The 20,884-nt window shown below is 42.3% G+C and overlaps 1 protein-coding gene across 1 annotated transcript in view; it reads right to left on the bottom strand.

Moving 5' to 3' along the window:
- The window catches only part of SMARCAL1 (SWI/SNF related, matrix associated, actin dependent regulator of chromatin, subfamily a-like 1), a gene marked incomplete at its 5' end in the record, with an annotated part of 32,037 nt that extends 12,249 nt beyond the window's left edge, over positions 1 to 19,788 (bottom strand). Inside the window, 7 exons of the mRNA XM_010187829.1 lie at positions 1,015 to 1,155; positions 9,130 to 9,195; positions 10,950 to 11,108; positions 13,204 to 13,354; positions 14,283 to 14,463; positions 18,310 to 18,360; positions 19,528 to 19,788. Of these exons, the coding sequence (XP_010186131.1) occupies positions 1,015 to 1,155; positions 9,130 to 9,195; positions 10,950 to 11,108; positions 13,204 to 13,354; positions 14,283 to 14,463; positions 18,310 to 18,360; positions 19,528 to 19,788 (1,010 nt within the window). The remainder of the gene's footprint in view (positions 1 to 1,014; positions 1,156 to 9,129; positions 9,196 to 10,949; positions 11,109 to 13,203; positions 13,355 to 14,282; positions 14,464 to 18,309; positions 18,361 to 19,527) is intronic.
- Between the last annotated feature and the right edge of the window lie 1,096 nt (positions 19,789 to 20,884).

The following is a 20,884-nucleotide window of genomic DNA, read 5'->3' on the forward strand; positions in this document are numbered from 1 at the left end:
GTCCACATTCACACCGCAAAGCCATTCTGTGCCACATGCTAACTGCTACACGCTTGTCCTGGAGGAACTGGAGAGCAAGCCAGCTTAGAGGGCTCTTGTTCCAAATCAGAACTCAGGGGAACTTTGGTTCCCCTTTTCATGTCTACACAGGCAGCACAGAAGATGCTAGAGCCTCCCTGTAAAACAGGCAGCAGCGAGAGCTCTTCTCAGCAGTGTGTTTCAACACACACAGCAGCTCTAGAGATGGCAAATCCAAGCACAGCTGAGTTGCCCAACCCTTAAGAGCAAGGCAGACACCTGCCATCGTGCTGGCTTCCTGCAAAGCCAGTCCCTTGCAGTGGATGGACTCAGTGACTCTGCAGAATCCACTGCTGAGCAGATGGCAGAGATAAGAGAAGTTAATTTATTTCAAGATATGCTGAGGACCACATCTATTTCCTGAATTAGAAGAAGATGGAATACAAGGACTGACTGTAAGTCTTCATTTTTTACTTACCTGGAGATAGAAGAAAAATAAAATCAAAAATCTCAAGCAACAGAGGTCTGTCTTTGTCAGAAAAGCAGTCCTACTTACAGTCACTAAAGCAGAACAGAAACTCATTTTTGGGGGGTTTTTTTATTCAATTAGGCCAAACCTGCAGCTGCTTAAAGGCCCCATAGTTACCCTGCCTATTTAAAACACTCTAGGGGAAGTTCTTGTTAGAATAGGCTCCTTTCCCTAGTCACGGCAATTTTATTTTATTTTTTAAGTTTTTTTTTTTTTACTTCCATGGCTTTCAGGGTAGATTTTCACAAGATGCATTACTGCCTTCAAGTCTTAGGCCCCCCAGAGCAGTACCTAGAGCTTCTCAGGTTAAGAACTTTCAAAATGTTACTCTGGAGTGAGACTCTCTCAAAAAAAGACGATGTAACATCGAAGAGAAGGAAGGAAAGACAAAGCCCTCACATTTTGAAAAAAATAAAATAAAATGCTGTTTGCAGAGTCCCAGCCTGCCACTTCTCCCCCTGAAGTACCTTCCTGGCATCACAGTAGCGTAGCCCAAAGGAGTGGAACTGTGGGAAGAAGGCTGGCTGGACAGCCGCGATCTGCGTGTAGAGCTCCATGGGCCGCGACATGGCGGGGGTTCCCGAAAGCAAGATCACTCTCCTGGCAGCCTGGGAAAACAAGATGGACCATAGTTATCATACAGCTTACAATATAAGCTGAGCCTGCTAAGAAGTCATCCCCAGTCCCCAAAGAAAATCGCAGAGCTATTGTCCAAGCACCCTAAGTGGAAGACTGCTTCACCTTCCACAGAGACTTTCAGTCTTCACTGCCTGAAGACACTAAAGGACAGTGCTTAAAACTTCTAGGAAGCAGGAGAATTCATATTGTTTCTTATTCATCATCCACATACTGTACGGGAAGGGGACATCAATTTTTATGACAGGACTTTCTGAATTGGCATTTGCCCAGTAGACACGTTAATGTGCTATCCCTGGCTCAACACTGCACTTGCTATCAGATGTCATAGGAAAATGACACCTCTCAGGTACATCCTCACCTCCAAAATAAATTCTTTTCTAATAAATCTGCCACAGCAAGCCATAAACAGACTGTCTTCCTCACAAAAGCAGAAAAGATCCTGAGAAAGCAGGATTTTTTAATTTTTTGTTTATTTTTTAAAATTCCACTAGCAAGGAGAGAATGATGAAGCTGCCTGAAGCAGGACCTGAAGAGGCCCACCTGAAAGGTGTTACATCTAGGCACAGCAGGCTGGATGCTAGAACATGAATTAATAACTACGAGTCATGTAAGAATATTGTAAAACGTGTTGCATGGAAGACAGGAAGGGGGTGGGGTGGGACACCTGCATCTAAAGTAGGTCCTCCCAAAAAGTGGGGAAAAAGAATTGCACTATAGACATAAAACCCTCCAAGATGTATTTCTACCCTCATACCTCCATTATTATTTAATTCTATTATTAGATGAGAGCTATGAGTTTCTACTGTTGTAAATTCACATATAGTAGTTAAATTACAAGCGCCTTGTAATTTCCTGCATGACTTAATGCAGATTCATTAAAATCACAGAGATTCTTGAGTGACATCTGTACCAACAGCTCATTCACATTTAAATGAAAAAGAAAATGAATTTTTTTTTATCGTTTCACTGAGATCTACCGCTCACCCAAATCTATTCAGCTGATTCATCCACTCACCAGCCAAATGTGGCAGAAAAAGAGTTCACAGATCAGCTACCGGAAATTAATTTCAGGACTCTTTATCAGATACTTATATATAGGTTGTAATCAAGGTGGGACTTGCCTTCTCCCTCCATCCCTATTAAACCCATCAGAAGGAAATGTGATCACCATCAGGAGCAGACAACTCCACAAACATTTTAAAAAGCAGGATATTTACCGAATGAAGTTAGAGGAGAGGTCAAACCTTTGGACAGGAGAGAGTAAGTTTGCACAAGACAAGGGTGCCTATGCGACTCAAGAGGGAGAAGTCACAGAGGCCAAAGAGATGAGATCTCTTGAGGAACAAACTGATAAAGCAGAAATTAGGTCAGTTTTTTAAATTAAGGTAACAGTGGAAGACAACTGAGCAGAACCTAAACAGTATCTGATGCCTTGCAAAAACCTTTGAAGAATAAACTGACACCACCCTGAGAAATCTCCTGAAACAAGACAAGCCAGTCCCTCATGTGCAAGAAACCTCCAAATTAAAGTTTTTCCTCCTGGACTAATAACACGGAGGTCATGCACAATTACAGACAGCTCCTTTCAAATAACTCTGGATAAAGCTAAAGCAGGAAAAGTTCACTCAAAACAGATCAGGGGCGTATTAAATGCAACAGAAACCCAAATGTGTTGAAAGGTTTTATGCCATTCTTAAGGCTCCCCTCTTTGGAGAAAGCTCCTCAGGAGCTACGTGAGGTGAGGGTGGAACACTAATTTGCCAGCAGTCAAAACAATAACAAAAAAACCCAAACCCAAAAGACACTATCTCCACAACTGCTGTGAAGAACTTGAAGAAATTAATTCCAGAAAATTCTGTGGAACATAGGTGGTCTAACCCGGTATCCCAAGGGTCTCTTTTCAGTTTTAAAATCCATGACAGAAGGAGCCCAGGAGAGAAAAACAAAAAAAAATCCTAGGAAGACGAGAGTAGAAGGCTTGGTAAATTCTGGATGAAAGAAACCGCTTTGATTCACATCTTTCTAGTGGCAACTCATTTTGAATTGATGCCAATGAAGATTTGCTCCTGCAGAGAAGTCTCTGCTGATCACAGAATCACAGAATCACAGAACGTTAGGGATTGGAAGGGACCTCAAAAGATCATCTAGTCCAACCCCCCTGCCGGAGCAGGAACACCCAGATGAGGTTGCACAGGAAGGCGTCCAGGCGGGTTTTGAATGTCTCCAGAGAAGGAGACTCCACAACCTCTCTGGGCAGCCTGTTCCAGTGCTCTGTCACCCTCACTGAGAAGAAGTTTCTTCTCAAATTTCAGTGGAACCTCCTGTGTTCCAGCTTGTGCCCATTACCCCTTGTCCTATCATTGTTTGTCACCGAGAAGAGCCTGGCTCCATCCTCGTGACACTCACCCTTTAAATATTTATAAACTTGAATGAGGTCTCCCCTCAGTCTCCTCTTCTGCAAACTAAAGAGACCCAGCTCCCTCAGCCGCTCCTCATCAGGGAGATGCTCCACTCCCTTGATCATCTTTGTAGCCCTACGCTGGACTCTCTCCAGCAGTTCCCTGTCCTTCTTGAACTGAGGGGCCCAGAACTGGACGCAATATTCCAGATGAACTGCATAATTACTGTTTCCTGATGAACCTTCTGTGCTGTCAAGACTGAGAGCTTACCCTCTTTCTTCTGAGTTCTGGAAGAATAGTACAGAACAGCACAGAAAATAAGATTGCAGTGACCAGCAAGGACCTTCTAGCAAAAACAGATCTGTAATTAAATATATACATATTTCCACTTAAGAGAACTAACATTAGCTGACTATTAGCATTTAGGCATGAAGTTTAATCTTCCCCAGAAGCACTCCTCTCTCTCATATGTCCTTGTGACTGTTCTTACAGCTACTTGCTTGTGACATTGCTTAAGGGAACTCTGACAATGACTTGACTAGTGGAGACCTGTTCTGTAGCCCCCATTTTCTAAGTAACATAAGGCAATTGTCGCTCTGCAGTATTACAGCTGCACACACAAGACACCAGCAAGAACTAATTCCACAGCTGTGACAATTTACAAAAGTCACTTTTCAAAGTCAAAGAATAATTTATGAAATAGTAACCCCCAGGGGCAAGTACCTTAGAGGTCAAAACCCAGCACCCAACTAATTCGAAGGCGAGTAGGTGAGACGGGGGGTTATGCCACAGAGAAATAATTGAACATGCAAAGAGCCTCATTAACATACGATGACTGTCTCTGTTTTAAATGAATTTCACAGCATGAGCTCTGGCATATGCTAACAGGCTGACATAACTTTTTAAAATAAGTGTGGCTGGTTCTGATACAATTACTTGTGTCCCCGGTTTTTGCTTACTCTGTCATTTTGAACTGCTTAGCATAAGAATACCTTATCCTGTGAAATGAAAAATCTGAGAGTGGTCATAATATAACAGAGATAATCACCTGATGAAATAGAAGATCTGATAAAGGGGAAGGGTTGCAGCTGTTTTGAGGAGTCTGTTTCTGTACTTGGGTAAGATAGATAGCACTCCCCCACTTCAAAAGATGATTCTACAGTGGTTATTCAAAAAAATGTAAATGCTTTTCCCCATTCGTAAGTGACCTCTAGACAGAAAACATGTGTCAAATAACAACGACCAGTGTGACCGAAACAAGTCACTACCAACCTACTCTGCGGAGGAAGGAAAGAGCAGATCTGAAGATACAGCCTCGAGAGCTCACAGCCTCTCCGATTTCAAGATAAAGTTCCTTTTCTCAGCAGGCAGCAACAAGCAAAGGCTTATTATCCAATCTATATGGATCTATAATGCCTAAAGTCATCTGCTATTTATTTCTCACTGGAAATGGAGATTTTCGTGTTCCCTCCTCACCTTCTACCCTCAGCGCTGACCTATTTCCCTCTATTATTTTTAAGCATCTCTTTATTAAAAGAAGTGCAAAGAATATTAGATTCCAGCCACACAATGTATTTGGACTTCCATAATAGAAACTAAGACCTTTAACTCTGCAAACACCAGGATGTGTATTGTGCTATTAACCTGAACAGCAGCTCAATAGGAACAATCCCATTAGTAGTATTACCTAAATGTTGTGGAACAAAGCCCATAGGGAGCACAACAGTAATAGGACCATGTTATGCCACAGGAATATTTTATTAGGTACTGCTCTTTCTTTCTCAGTTTGTAACCCAGTTCTCCACTAAAAAAATAGCATTATGCTTCCAAAAAACTCATGCATGTTCCGCTGAGACCCTCAGTTTCCATGCCCTTGCAGCACTCCATGCAATTACAGAAGAACAAAGACCATGCAGCACTTTGGCTGGTCAAAGGATGTAGAACCCTCTTCACTCCAGTTCCCAAGAGAAACACTTCTGTTTCGTTGTTTTTTCTTCATCTACCCTAGGGCTTTGCTGTTTTATGGATATGGGTAGGATGTATACTCCCTCTCCTATGTTCATGTGTGGGCCAGTCTAATCTTGGAAGGAAAAAAACCAAAATGCTTACAAAAGGTGTAACACCACGACACTTCTGCCTCTGACAAAGCAGATGCAGGGCAGAGGCAAGGGGAACAACCAGTATTGTCAGTACAGGTCTGGACTAGGGGCAGGGACAAGCCAGACCTGACAATGGTGACTCAATCAAAAAGCCCAACAGTATGAGTTTATTATCACTCTGATGCACCTGGAAATAAGAAAAAAGGACAACTCTGAACAGAGGAACTTCTAGCCCTCTGGAGTCCCCTAAGAGATGCTGAAGCTGGGGACAGGTCTCATGCAGCTTCTGGCACAGACCAGCCAATGTGAAAGCTGGCTGACCGTGAAAGACAGACTTTTACCACATAGCAAACATCAAAGGACTGTTTTCTACTATGGCTTTCAATCCATCCGTCCTCATAATTTTGCAGGGATGCACACAGACTGTGTGCAAACTGTGCCACCTGGTTCCAGGCAGACGAAGCATTCTCCCCCATGTATAAGTCTGCACACCCACAAGTTTGCACATCCACTGTGAATGTGAAAAGAGTAAGAGATCTGGCCTAAACATTTTGCTGCTGCTATTTCAGCTCACCTTATCTTACTATTTGTGTATAAATGCCTCTCAAAGTTTTGTCCTGTAACAATAAATTGGGCACAACATGTCTATATACTTACTCCAAACTAATGACAAACCAGTGCAAGCTACCAGCTAGCGAGCATGGTCATTGCATACATCCAGCCATTATAAAAATGCACTAAGAAGTCTTTCTGGTCATGCTTCCCACTGCCTCAACCAGAACTTCCCTAAATCTCTGTTAGGGTAGCAGTTAAGCACATCAAAAGATAATGAATGCTGCACACACCAAATACTGCGCACATACAGAGTTTGTGGCTTTTTTTTAATATTGAAAACATATCTAGAAGTTCCCAACTGACGAACTTAGGCTGCATGTTTAATACGTGGCTCTGCACGACAATTCCACACCACCCTTGGTCCACAATATATAGAGGAAAGCAGGAAAAGATGAATTATTACTGAATGCCTAAAAATACCACTTCATTTTGAAAACTGGTCAATGTCAGTTATTAAAACTAAAATGAGGCTTTAAATGCTGAAACCACGGGTTAAATATTTCAGAGGTGGAGATTCAGCTTGGCTGTCTAACAAGGCAGATTCAAAATTAATATCCAAGGTAAGTCATCTTTATTATGAATATACTGATGTGATCTGATTATTGTGCAGTTCTGTCTAAACAGCCACAACAATTTTTGTATTTTACTTATTATTCAAATGGTTAAGTCACAGGAACAGATTTTGTCAAGATACAAAGAACCCATTAAGTACGGATGGAAGCAACAGAAACATTTCAGGCTCACAAACACTTTAACTTAGATCTGTCTACTGTCATTATGGACTCATAAATCTTCGTAGCCTGTAAGGACCAAGGATCGCATTTCTTAGGTGTTTGGGTTTTTTTATTTTCTGTACCCAAAAGGCAGTTCAAGGCTAAGGTTTCCTGCTTTAGGACATTATGAACCTTGTTGGAAATACAAACAAGTATGGTAATTTCAGAAGGGTTTAAAGTAGTAAAATGCTAACAGCAGTTAGAAGTGGCAATGCTTAGAAAGTAAACAAGGTTCACGTTGGCTACAGGGGCTCTGGTACCGCTTCACACTGTGACCCCGTGGTAGGGACTGAGCTGCTAGAAGCAGTGTACCTATGGCTACACCCCTTTTGGTCTCTCATAAAGCCCCAGTACTGCTCTAATCCTTTTAGCAGAAAGGCAAGAGAAAGGATGTTATCCTCAGCAGCATGATTATCAATGCCTCTCACACAATCTCGAAGAATCATGTAAAATACTGAAAATACTCCCATTTTTACCCTGTTGACTAGTTACTATAAAGATGACATGGTATAGTTGTTAAATCCAGTTCTTTCAAACACAAAAGCGTTGCTGTGATGTGCCATGCCAGTCGTGAGCACAGCATCGCTCACTGGGAGCCAAAGACAAAGCTGCCAAAGGGGCTAGTTTTAAAGCAAAGCGCTTGCATTGGAAAGCAGGAGGGCAGAAGAGTGGCTATTGCAGCAAATACTCGCTTCAGAATTTATGGACAACAAGCAGCAGAGTAAAATTTACCTGAGCATCTTAACATGAAACATCTGGTACTGTATACTGTTTGCAGGTGAGATAATGTATGATATGAACATGAAACTCTTAACGCTTTCAGAAGACTGAAATTCAGTTTCAGAAGCAGCAGTTCTCAATGCTCCAAGACCAATGATATGACAGCATAAAACTGTAAAATCTCAGTAAGTTCACACAGGCAATTAACCTCCGCTTAACAGCTGCCATCTTTCACTCTCATATCTTGCAGCCTGCAAATAATTTTGACAAGCTGACTGTTACAAAGCTACAAGTAGGAAAGGATAAGACCACTTTTACAGCATTGTGCAATTAGATATATTTGTTATTTTCCACCATTTTCAGACATACACTCTAATTATTGTACTTCAAACTGCTCATAAAATTGGACCTCCTACTTAGTTTACAAACATTAAAAGCCTGAAGTGATTTGAAAGGCAAGAGAAGACAAGAGTCAGGCCTTTAAAGAGAACAATGAAGTTATTCAAGGACAACCACCTTTGGCTTGCCATTAAGAATCTAGTATATAAAAGTTGGTTGCTATAAAGCCATCACAGTTCAAATCATCTCTATATAAACACTTGCTGATAATTGCTGAAAAGGAACTGCATTACCTTGTTCTAATGTACATACAGTGTCTAGAAACTACTCATAACTTTAATCTGCTAGAGGCTACCAGGGAGAGTTTGTTTCTTTGATTCCAGGACAATAGGCAGACAAAATTTAGATTTATCCTGCTGTCAGATACTCCTTTCTGTGGGCCATGTGTCTTGCTAACCTCACATTCTGCCATTTCCTACTACTTCTGTACATTTAACTGGCAAGAGCGCTCCTGAACTCCAGACACACAAATACATTGGAAGCTTGCAGTAAGAGAGTAGAACCCAAAACCAAGGAAGGGACTTAGGTAATGTCATTTTTATATACAGCAGTGATTTGTGTGCCAAAAAGTAACTGATAAAAATTATATCCATTGAACAATTTAAGCCTCCACTACTATATTCTTTCTACTCTCCCTGAATACATTCAGTTAGTTTTGACATTTCCTTTTTCCCCATCACCATAAAACTCACCAGTGGCAGTACCACAATTGGATCAAGGATGCTTCTGAAGTTCTTCTGTTAGGTCTTACCATCTAACATTTGTATGGAAACAAGCGACTAAGCCAAAGACAAATTTTGCTCTTGGATCTACATTACTGGATTTCCATGTGCACAACAACAGAATTCAGCTGCTGGCTTCCAGACCTGGCAAATGGAGGAACCCTGCTTTGGGAGCCTGATCTTAGCTGCTGGAGGTTAGGCACCCAGTGTACGCACCTTGAGTAGAGGCATGGCAGCTCGGCATCGAGCAGTTTTTATGTTCTTTAGGAAATGAGATTCATCCTGAAACAAAACAAGCATGAAAGTGAAGATAGTTCTGATCCACAGTCTAACTGCAGGCTACAGAACAAATTCCCAATATTCTCAGCTATCTAATATTAAAAGTCTACCATCCCAGAGGATATTTCAAGCATTAGGATAGTCACATCAAATTCTTAACGAAAAGACAGCATGCAGCGTAGCAGGCTTCCTGTATTTTAATAGGCAGCTGCAAGCAAATGGAACAGAAATCAAACCTTAAAGCCACAAAACTCAAATGACTGCAAACAAGTTAGCAGAGGGGGCTGGAGAGGGGAGGAGAAAGAGGAACATTATTTCCACCACTGATACTCATTTGCCCCCATGTGTCCTTTAAATGCAGCAAACACAGGAGGCCTATACAGTGCCACTTCCCTAAATAATGGGTTAATGAAAATGATAAGGAAAAAAAAGAAATCTAATTAGCATCCAACTGCTCCACTGATAGGGCTCACCAGGTGGATAATAGCCTCCTACTTGAGACATCACCCCCAAACAAGCTTCATTTCTACTGCTGTAGCAAGGCAGAACTTGAGACACCAAAAGTAATTGGCGCCCTCCAAGGCTACATTCTCATCTTTCCACGTCTGGATGAGCAAGCAAGCATGCATGCAAAGACAATACAACTGCTTAGCCTTTCAGGCATAGCCTTATCCTGCCTGATTAACAAATAAGCTACATTAATGTTCCTAGCCATCAAAAGAAGATTGGAAGAAAAAGCAAGGAGTACCAGCACTCAGCAGGACTACTCTCATCTGTTAAAACATATACAGGGTCCAAATTTGAACATATAAACACACAAGGAACATCTGCCAGCTCAGTACTGGTAAAAAGTCCCAGGGCAGTAGCCCTAGAACCCAAATCCCTTCACCTCAGACACCAGCACACAAAAGCACCAATCTGCATTTCCACCCTGACAATGTCTTGTCAGAGAAGGGGCAGGGGGTGAAAAATAATCAAATCCCCCATGAGTAGTTTGGCCTCCAAGTAACTTCATCTATTCCTATGTTCCCATCTGATGCTGACAAACAAAAGGATTTTTGTGTTCCAGTTGCCATGATCTTAAGGACGGGTGCACGTGCGTGCTGAAAACTGGACTGAGAACATCAAACACTCATAGTAAGCTACGAAGACACTTTTGGTCTCTACTAATTCAAGCAGGATTTGAAACACCAGATGTTTTGAATTTTTTAGTAACTGAAATATAGAAAAATGCTTTTTACCACAGCTCTGTAAAAGGTTAAAAATTGCTTTCAATGTAATTTACAAAAGAAATGATGCAAGGGATCAAAGAAGGCTTAATGCAGATTGTCAGTGGAACAGAAGCAAAGGGAGATTTTTTGATGCTTTCCCCACGTATTTGATGTTGAGAGGTTATCTAGCTTACTGGATAAACACTGACAGCACCCTGAAGTCCAATCGCCTTAAAAAGATACAGTTTCAAGACTTGTATTGACACACCACATTAAACACTGCTCTCCAGCAGAGGACATGCCCAAACGCAACAAAATCAGAGAGGCACCATAACCAGTAAAACAGAAAACAGTCTGAGGAGTCAAAAAGGAAATAAGCTCCACTAGTTCTCTCAAAAGGTTCCAGAGAAACCTCCTGCTTCTACTCATGAAGAAAGCAGTGAGCACAATCACAATCACAAGATAGTTTCAGTCCTAAATAAGGCCCACTTCACACTTCTCTGCTGCACAATGGAGCATACTTCAAAATTTTAGTGTCTCACTTACAATAATAACTACTTGGAAAGTGCTCTTAAGTTGCTTGACCATCTTGCTGAGGAGGTCAAAGCTGACAATGTTGATCAAGCTTGCTGTTAGGTTGTCTTTGCCGGTCACTATGACATTGGTGCTATCTGGACTTAAGGATGGAAGCCACCTGTGAAATGCCTGGAGGAAGAGGAAAGGGATTAATTGCATTCTGGTGCTTATGTTCTCAGTTGGCATCCCAAAGCACTTCGCACAGCATCCTCATGAACGTGCAGCCACCTCACCTGCCACTAGACATCACCTGGGGACACAGTAAGTGTAAGCAGCTTTCCCAAGGCAACAACCCTAGTAATGGAAAGAAAGATCAAGAACAGAACTCACAGGCCTTAGCCACACCTACCTTCCACAGCTAGGAAGGCTCAAACATGCTCTATTCTTGCTTCTTACTGAAAAAAAAAAGTATCTGATCTGTAGTTGAAAGGTGCATAACCTCCTGACAATGTTACATGCTATGCTCAGAGCCAGAGAATGCAGTGACCACTACTGACAGGGAAATTTAGTTTTCCCACTCAACAGGAAACCTCAGGCTGTGAAATACAGACTTCTAAGCAGTAAACACCTCTCATAGCAACGTTTACTCTAAAGTGAGGATGAAGTACAACTCACCCAGATCAACAAGAATTCTTCCACTACCTTTCCTTCTTAAAAAGTCTACAGAAAAAAACCCAAACAAAATGAAAAGATCAAGCTGACAACACACCAGCTGCTCTATGACAGCAGCCGAAATATATGTGGTGATAGTCATTCAAATCAACCTCCTGAAATGCTCCACACACCAGAGCAAGATATCCTCCCCCAAACCCATCTGTTAGCTACTAAGCACCCACCATTTCCCTTGTAATTGTGTCCCCAGTGACACCAACTTCTCTGCAACATTTGCGTTCTGCTGATGTTGCTCTGCAGAGATCGGGCTGGGGCTTTACCAGTCAGGATCTGGTCCTTACAGAAACGTACCCAAGGAGCCATGATGAGAAATGGCATCTCTGCCTCTTGGCCCTTCACTTGTGAAGTCCTCCAAGCACCTTTCCTCTCCTCTATTCAGCAATGCAGCAGCTCGAGAAGTTAAATGTGAGCTTCTCACATTTCTCAGTATGTGAGAAACTACCAATGAACTGTCCTTCACCACAGACGGTAAACACCACAACCAAAATGGGCCAACGTGCGGGCAAGGATAGATCACAACCAAAAAGTACATAGCTGACACTAAGCCAAAACTTAAACAAAGGTAGGAAAGCATCTTGAAGCTCCCAGCTGTACAGAAGCCATGGATTCAGGTTAGGGGTTGACCCAGAGGCCGACAGGCCTTTGAAATACCAAACATGATGAACATCACTCCCTTGTTCAATAAACAATTTTCTTGTCGCCCAACATTCTGTTGCACTACTGGACATGAAAACAGAAACCAAGATGCTCTAACCACCTGATTACAGCACAAAACCAGCAAATTCCAACCAATACCCCTTTAATCAATGCAACACTTCAGGGAAAGTTAAGCTCCCACCCTGTCCTGCTCAGGCATGAAATTATTGACCTAAAACCTCTGGCTCACCTTTTCTCCCACAGTGAACATTCCACTAGCCTATGGCAACCCAACAGTCTCGGCACACAAGCCGTGACAATGATTTATTTCAAGATCCATTTCCCAGCCATACAAGCTTTCTTGGGCTTCTGGTCAACATGAATAAAGGACTTGGAGGAGTGAGCAGCATACAGTGGACAGGCCAAAAGATGTATTGTGACAAACACAATAATTATAACGGGGCCTCTTGAACAGAATGGAGAATCCCAGCATCTGGGCTTCTATTCCAGCCAAGGAACCTGCAAATATTACTATGAAGGGCTTGAATACAACAGCTAATTGCTGGAATGCAAGTATTGTCTTTGACACTGATGAGTAAAACACCCCCTTGGAGCCAGCTGACTTGGAGGAGCAAAGTTAACAGAGGGTCAGAGATGATGTTTACTCTAGATCTCCCTCTTTCCAATAGATGAGCTGGACCACAAAAAGAAAACTGGCCAATAAAAGAAAATAGGCATATGTGATACAGTCAGTGCCAAGCAATTTCTGCCAATGAAGTTATTAAATGAGTACAATTTTAGTTTCTTCCCCTTAATATACATCTCTTAAAAATTTTAACTTGTACAGAGGGCAACACAGCATAACCATCACACATGCCCTGCACGAGCCACCTGCACACAGTCAAGCTCACAGTACCTCTGCCCATGTAAACCTCACAGAAGAAGGAGTCACCACCAGCAAGGGCCATTCCTTTCGGTAATACGCAGCGATGCAGATCGCCTGGATGGTCTTGCCCAAGCCCATGTCATCCGCAAGAAGCAAACGTCCATTTCTTAAAATTGCAAAACTGGGGAAAATACAGAGGGGAAATAAGTAAGAGTCAAGAAATGGGTTACTTATCTGTCCTGGCAGCCAGGATGAGCACAACTCATCACCAAGCCTATAATGTGGATCACCTGGCAGTGATGTGGGTTTAGTAAACCTGGATCTTCTCCCTTAGTCCTAACACAAGTGAGCAACTTTCACATATCTCTCAAAGCTTGGAAGCTCCAAAAGAGAGTGGTTCAGCCCAGTCTTTAGACACTCTGATTTCATATCAGGAGTGGTCTTCAAGGCCTTACAAATAAAGCACATTCTTTCCATAATACTACTCACATTCTGTCCTAAGAAAACATTAATAACAATGCCACTTTAACACCAGTAAGTACAAACTTTCCTGGATTGCATCTTGAAGTCAACAACTAATGACTACCTATCATGGGGACAGGGTTTATCTCTACATGCAGTTAGTCATTTTAAATCTTTCAGGGCCTGGATCCCATTTCCTGGCACTTTCCCATGTACAGTTAATATTTTAAAACTAACAATAAAAGAGATGCATTTGAAAAAAAAATGACCTTACAAAACAAAAAAATATCATATGACAATTAGGCACATACTGAATCACAAGAGGGAGATCAGAGATGTATCATTTGAACAATTTTATAAGACTAGCAAGATGCTACTTTCCTCTTGACTCATGATGAAGAATTCCAGCTGGAAACAAACAGATGTGTCACTCAAAAAAAAAATCCACCAAAAAGAAATCAACAACAAACAATAAAGCAAACTATACCATCCCAAACAACCAAGAGCCCAAAGTGCCAGAGTGCAACAGCCCAAGACTCTGGAGAAATGTGGAGCCCTCCATGGAAAAGAATGCAGCCCGGGCACCAATCTAACACACACAATTCTAGGCAAGGACTAGCTCTTAACAGCATGCAAAAGTGACATACTTCACACCTTCCCGCTGAAAGGGCATGAGGCTCATCACAATTTTGGAGTCCACTGTTGAAAGGTCGGCATCAGGAATGTCTGCCTGTGCTGTAGATCTCTCTATTTGAGCAGCAAAGGTTTGTATCACTGCCTCAGGCAGCGGCTCCACTTCTACTGACACAAGGCTCTGTAACACTTCCACTGCAAAGAACAGAGCAGATTATTATCAGAAGGGGCAACATACACATGACTTACGTTATGTAACAACAATATTATTTCCTATCCTGAAACAGCTCAAGAAAGCACTGCATCATGCACAGATGTTGGCCTGGCCTCTTCCCTGAAGTCTATTTCAGAACCACATAATGAATCACATCTCCTCCCCTTGTATTTAGACTTTGTTATAAAAAACTGAGAGTCTGATGCCATCATTCAGAGATGACTGCTACTAATACAGCTGGAGCTGGATTATTCACACTGAGGGAAGCTTAGGGCACACTTTACTCAAACAAAAGTATAGATTTGAACAAAAGAGCTCCTGAAGCCTAAAAGGCAGGGGTATCTTTATCTTGACCCTGAGATTCTGCATTAAGTAACTGAGGTCTCCACCACCCCTGAGTGATCAGGGGTGTCCCAAGAGACATTTACCTAAACAAAATCATACATCTTCAGCTTTGAAAACTCTCTTCTTCTCCTGTTCCCCACATTCACACAGGTTTGGCTCTGTCTTTACTTTATCAGCTCTCATTTACCATGTTTGGATAAGAAAACAAGAAGCACCTCAAGACTCAGAGAAACTGCTCTTGTACCACTATCAGCAGCACTCCAACAGCCATCCTCCAGGGACGTGGTACCAACAGCAGCTCCCTGCCCAACCGGTCCCCATGGCTGTTCTGGACAGAAGTAGCGTGGGGGCCAGAAGCAGCCCACAGGCAGGCACTGGAGTCCCTCACCACTACTGCTGTTTCACCCATGAAGTCTCTCAACTTTATCTGCAGCATAAAACCATCCCAGTCAAACTAAAGGGATCCCCAGCCTCCATCATGTAAAGATGTAAAGACCCTGGGGCCCTCATCTTTTACAATCCATGCATCACAAGAAGCAAAGCATGAGGGCAATTCTCCTCCTATACAACCTTATTTCAGTCCCCTCCAGTAGCCTCTCTATCCCATCCCAAAAAGATAAAAGTATTCCTTTTCAGTCCAACAGCAAGTTTCTATGAAAATAAATACTAATTTAAAACATGGAGGGAGCTGGGACCAGGAAAACATGTTTAGTCATTAATCTTTGACCACTGACTGAGAAACAAAAGACACCTCTACAATAGGAACACAAATGCATGTGCACAGATCCTTTACTGCAGGGAGAATGATTTATTTTTTTTTTACTGGTTGGTTTGTATATGAAGTCAAGAAGACATAAAAAAAACTCTGTAAAAATAACCAGAGCTATGCAAACTGGAATAGGAACTCACGATACCAACAGCAGATGCCCCGCCAGAATTCTGTGAGGTATTTTCACTTGTTACCTCCAAGAGGAAAGCAGCAGGATGGACTCCTGCCATTTGAAGGGGGAAAGCTATTCCAATAAATACACATATGAAAAGATGGCCATTTGTGGTTGGGCAATGACCAAACTTTTCAAACTCTCCAGTTTAATTTATACTTCTTCAACAGCAGGAACTCTCTCCACCCGAAGTACAGCACAAGCTTGTTATTACACTCAGACTGAGCTATGTGTTAGCATAATTGCTACAATTTGCTCACTGATAATTCTGTTGCTATTGTTCTGTACATGAGCTGGGAGAGTGATTAAGATATATCTGCCACCAGCATGATTCATCCAACAGACATCTTTTACTGAAGTGACCTTTATATAAAGATGACTGAGCAACTAAGCAAAGAGACATTAACCTCTACAAACAGTTCCCAGCTAACAGATATCTCTTCTGGAAATGGCAACCAGCCTCTTAAGTTTGTTGTTGTTGTTGTTTTTGTTGGTTTTTTTAAGTAGGTAGATGAACAGGCACAAAACAAATGCTGTTCCTCAAAAAGGCACGCGCTAGAAGCCTCAAATGCCCTCACAAACCAAACCCTGCAAGAACATTTAGGGAGAATTTTTTTTTTTTCTTTCCTTCAATCTATGGGACTCTGAGTCCTTCGTGTGATGTATACAACTGCCAGCCAGCATGGCCGAGTGACAGACTAGGAGACGATGTGCTTGCTCAGACTGCCTAGTACGCGCTACAGGATCAGGCCCTTTGCTCATACAAGAGGCCCCTTTAGCAAATTGAGAGAGACCATCAGCTCTCCTTGAAATCAGGGCCTGTCAACATCCCAATCCTGGAGTTTCATAATAGCTTCCCCCAAGACACACTCACTTGTTTTCATGATCTAGCATTCCTACAAGGCTCTACGATGTGGCTTTCAGCCCTACAACCATTACTAATGTTGTTAAGACACGCATCATAGGAGCATGCAGATGCTCAATTATTAAATGTGCTTTGGTATCGCATGGAAGCAGGAGCCTATGCCATTGAAAAACTACTAAAAGCAACAACAATTCAACTCTGAAACACTCAGACACACTTTCTAAGGATGTGTGTAGAGCACCTTGCTTATTATCTTTGTGAAGCTTACCCCAATCAAATTCCACAGCCACACACCCTCACACGAATACCACAGCAAACTCAGCAGGACAATTGGGGTGATAAATAATATTACTTATGACTTGTGTAACGCTGTTCATCTCAAAGCACTCTATAAACTTAACTAAATAGAAAAAATCTAAGAAGCAGGTGTGCTAGGAGCATGCTTCTAAGACTGGATTATACTGCAAAGTGGCATCCATTTTTTAAAAAAAATAAAACCCAAAAAACCACAGTCCTACATTTCAGTTCAGTGAATCACAGCTTCACCAGCATTAAACAGATGTCTACTGGTCAATTTCTGTCAAGAAATGAACACTGTAGCAACACCATGGCCTTAGATTGCACTTGCAGGGGAAAAGAAAACACTATTAAAAAGATTTCTTCTCTTTTTTTTTTGTCTCTTTTTTCTTTCAATCATCCATCAACCAGCATCAAAGCATTTCAGTAGAGTATGAAATTCTGCTTCAAGAATAATGCCTCTGCTTCAAGCAGATCTGCACACTTCCGCCAGAGAAACAGGCGGGTTTTCCTGTTTGCCTCAAAATTAACTCAGCTATGGAAGCAATCTGAATTCTAACCTGCCTGGTACCTCAGTTAAAACTTAACAGTTGTGCGCTGCCAGTATAGCCATTATTACCACAAGTAACATATGAGGCTGAACAAAATCAGGTAGACAGCACCCAGACCGTAACCGCGGATGAACTGGTTGTTACAGAAATCATCAGTTGACTTGAAAACCTAGTGCTCTGACCTGAAAAACAGAATTTTCTGCCTGTGAAGCGAAATACCACAACACTGCGCACACTACTTAAAGAATTTGAAGTAAACCAGTCCGATATGTTTGGTTTTTAAGCAAGGGGTGGCTGTGCCAGCATGTGAATTGATACACACACAAGAGGGAGTAAGGTGGGCTGGCACTGAGGATAAGGGGAGCTCAGCTACTGAGAGTCAGCAAGACAGAATTTCTGTCAAGACAGGAAGGCTTGGCAGCCACCATGCTGACCTCTTCAAATTTGGCAAGTGGGAACAGAGGAATCGATTCTCCTGCAACTCCTCAGTTCAAGTAGAGCTGTTGTATGATAAGCAATAAAAATAACTTTGTTACAGTAAATCCATCCATGTGCTCTAAGGAACAGCACAGAAATTCTGTGCAGCATGAAACAAAACAGAGCCACCCTCCCAGTAGGCCCCTAAAGGACTGACATGAATAACACACATTTATAAAGTTTAGAGTCTGGGCAAACCATGTAAGGATCTGGCAAAATGGGAAAACACCTGCTTCGTGGTTCGTTAGCAACTTATCTCCCCAGAGTGAAAAGGCTTTGCCCAAGAATTGAAGTCAGAACTCATTTCCGTCCCCAGAAAATAGCCCTAGCCAGGAAAATGCAGATACTTACTTAGTTTGGGATAGTCCTCCAGAAGAAAATTCCACTTTCGGGTGTTCACATCTGCAATAGTTAAGACAAACAGTGTCATAAGTCTCCATTTCAAAAGACTCAGTTCTCTGTCCACAAGAACATGGCTAACCATCCATATCCTCTGCACTTCAGAGCTGCTTTAAAAGAATTCTTACCTTGTCCAGCAATCAATTCTCCTCTGTTTGCTTTCATATTAAGCAAACAGTTTGAAAATTTAAAAGTACGATCACACATCTAGAAGTGGTGGTATCAAGGTCAACTCCCCTAATGAACCATTGTAAAGAACCCACCGACCCAAGGATTTCAGCAACCACTCTCTCTTCACTGGATGAAGGGATGAAGAATGTGCATGAAGGTTCCCATTTGTTAACCAACAAATTCTGACTTCAGTCCGTAACACAATCACTCTCAGCTGTACCTCTGTGCCCTACAATGTGCTCAGGAAGGTGCAGAGTAAACTCACCAATTGATCAATACCCAAAATGTAGTAAGAATGTCAGAATTGTCTGGCAGGTTTATCCCTGGGTGCACCTGCCTACAGCTTCCAGGGAGGGTAGAGTGAATTTCGAGTCAGCTGAAGACACAGTGAGCCAGGTGGGGCCCTGCCCAAAGAATAAGAGCTCCAGAATTTGTTCCCAGGCTGTCACTGACCTGCTGTGACACTGTGCAGGTTGTGCCTCATTTCCCACATTACAAATGGGAAAACTGGTATTTACCATTGAAATCTGAATTCCAACATGAAGAGTGCTCTATAGTCCCACTTGCCTAAAAAACATCAGTAAAGCTACTGGTAAACTCTGTTTGCTCAGGCAGTTGCAGCTGTTACACACCAGAGTAAAGCAAGAGAAATATGAGAATGTCCAACTGCATTTGGTAATAAAGATAAGAACTTATGCATGGTGTCCATACTCCTGGCAGTTTATCAGCACATCCTACCTCAACAGTAAATGTAATCATGCTGAGTCCTGAAATACCACCTTGGCTAACAGGCCCAGAAGAGGACATGTTCTGGCACAAAGTGCAGGACACAGATACAGCACTATACAAGAACTAAAGGAGCTCTCACCAAAGCACATCCTCTCATTCTTTTTCAGAGCGACGTACTCTCACAATCTCTCTCCTCTGAAGCATGCGCAGCACTCCACGAGCAGCCCCAACATCATCATTAGAATAAAGCAGAAACAACCAGAGACTCACCATAATTTCTGGAAGCCATTTGTTTGAATACTCCAATCACTTCCACAGAATATCCAATATCAACCTCAAACCGCAAGCGAGAGATCAGCACACACTTCCCTTTGACGAGGGCTGAGGGTTTCTTCCAGTTCTTACACATCTTCAATAGGGATTTCACATCAACCCTACTGCCAACAAAATAAGAGCCTGATGCCAAGCCAACTGCATTTTCTCCTTCTAGTGGTGCCAGAATTACTGACGAAAGTTGATTTGCTGCTTCCACTAGGGAGAAAAGCATAAGACAGAGAGAAAAGAATTAGTAACAAAGAACATGGATAAACTATATATGCACAGGATGGTTTGGGAAGAGAAGGAACAAGGGGATAACAAACAAATTATGCATCTTCAGGTTTAAATGGAATGAGGACTCCCTGCTTTCACTCAGAGGGACAAAGAACAGAGAGAGTGATGGCCTGGAAGAGCAGGTTGGTGGGATTTTCCACAGCGAATACAGCAGGGGGAGAGGGAACGTGACAGTAGGTGAACAAGGGCCTGTCCAGCACTGTCACTGCATTAGGCTCCCTCTCTGTCAGCAATCCCAAAACGTGGCTCACTAGGCCAGGGCAAGCAATCTGCAGAACCACATTCGGCAGTAAATTGCACACAGTCACACAGCATTTTCACTCACAAAGTTGCAGGGACAGGGGCATGGTGATCAATAACGTGTGCCTGAAAAGATGGGAAGGTGCTTCTGCAAACAGCAAAGGAGAAAGATCTAAAAATATCTGCCTCCTGTCAGTGTCTGATACGCAATCTCATCTAGAAAAAATGCTGTGTATTCACAATAGGATATCAGGAAGGATATCAGGAAGGAATCTAGTCCAAACCTCTAAATCTTTGTTACAATTTAAGTTAAGTCCATCACCCTGTATTCTACCGTGTCTAACAGCTACACTTGTACTTCCCCCCAGCCATCTACGCCCCTCTCTTACTAATCACTAGCAACCACCTCTGTCATGATGCCAGGGCATGGGGAGAGAAGGGACACAGCGTTTTACAGCTATTAGCCTGAGACCACAGCTATCCACACTAATAAACATCACACTTTTCCCTGTGTCTCTCTGCCAATCTATACCCGTATGTTGTCTTTACCGTAATAACTTAACTGTGACGGTTGAGGAACAAGAACCGTTTTTCTTTTATTTTTACAGCACCAAAATAGTGATGTTCGTCCCCAAGACTCCAACTCACAGGTACTGCAGTAACACAAAGATTCATGAACGTCTCCAGAGTCCATTAGACTCAAAAGCTGGAGACCACTAAGCACATTCTGCCTCCATGTATTTGTAGAGAGAGGAAACCTCCCCTATCCAGTAGC

The sequence above is a fragment of the Mesitornis unicolor genome, unplaced genomic scaffold (genome assembly GCF_000695765.1).
Source record: "Mesitornis unicolor isolate BGI_N332 unplaced genomic scaffold, ASM69576v1 scaffold16617, whole genome shotgun sequence".
NCBI classification, from domain to species: Eukaryota; Metazoa; Chordata; class Aves; order Mesitornithiformes; family Mesitornithidae; genus Mesitornis; species Mesitornis unicolor.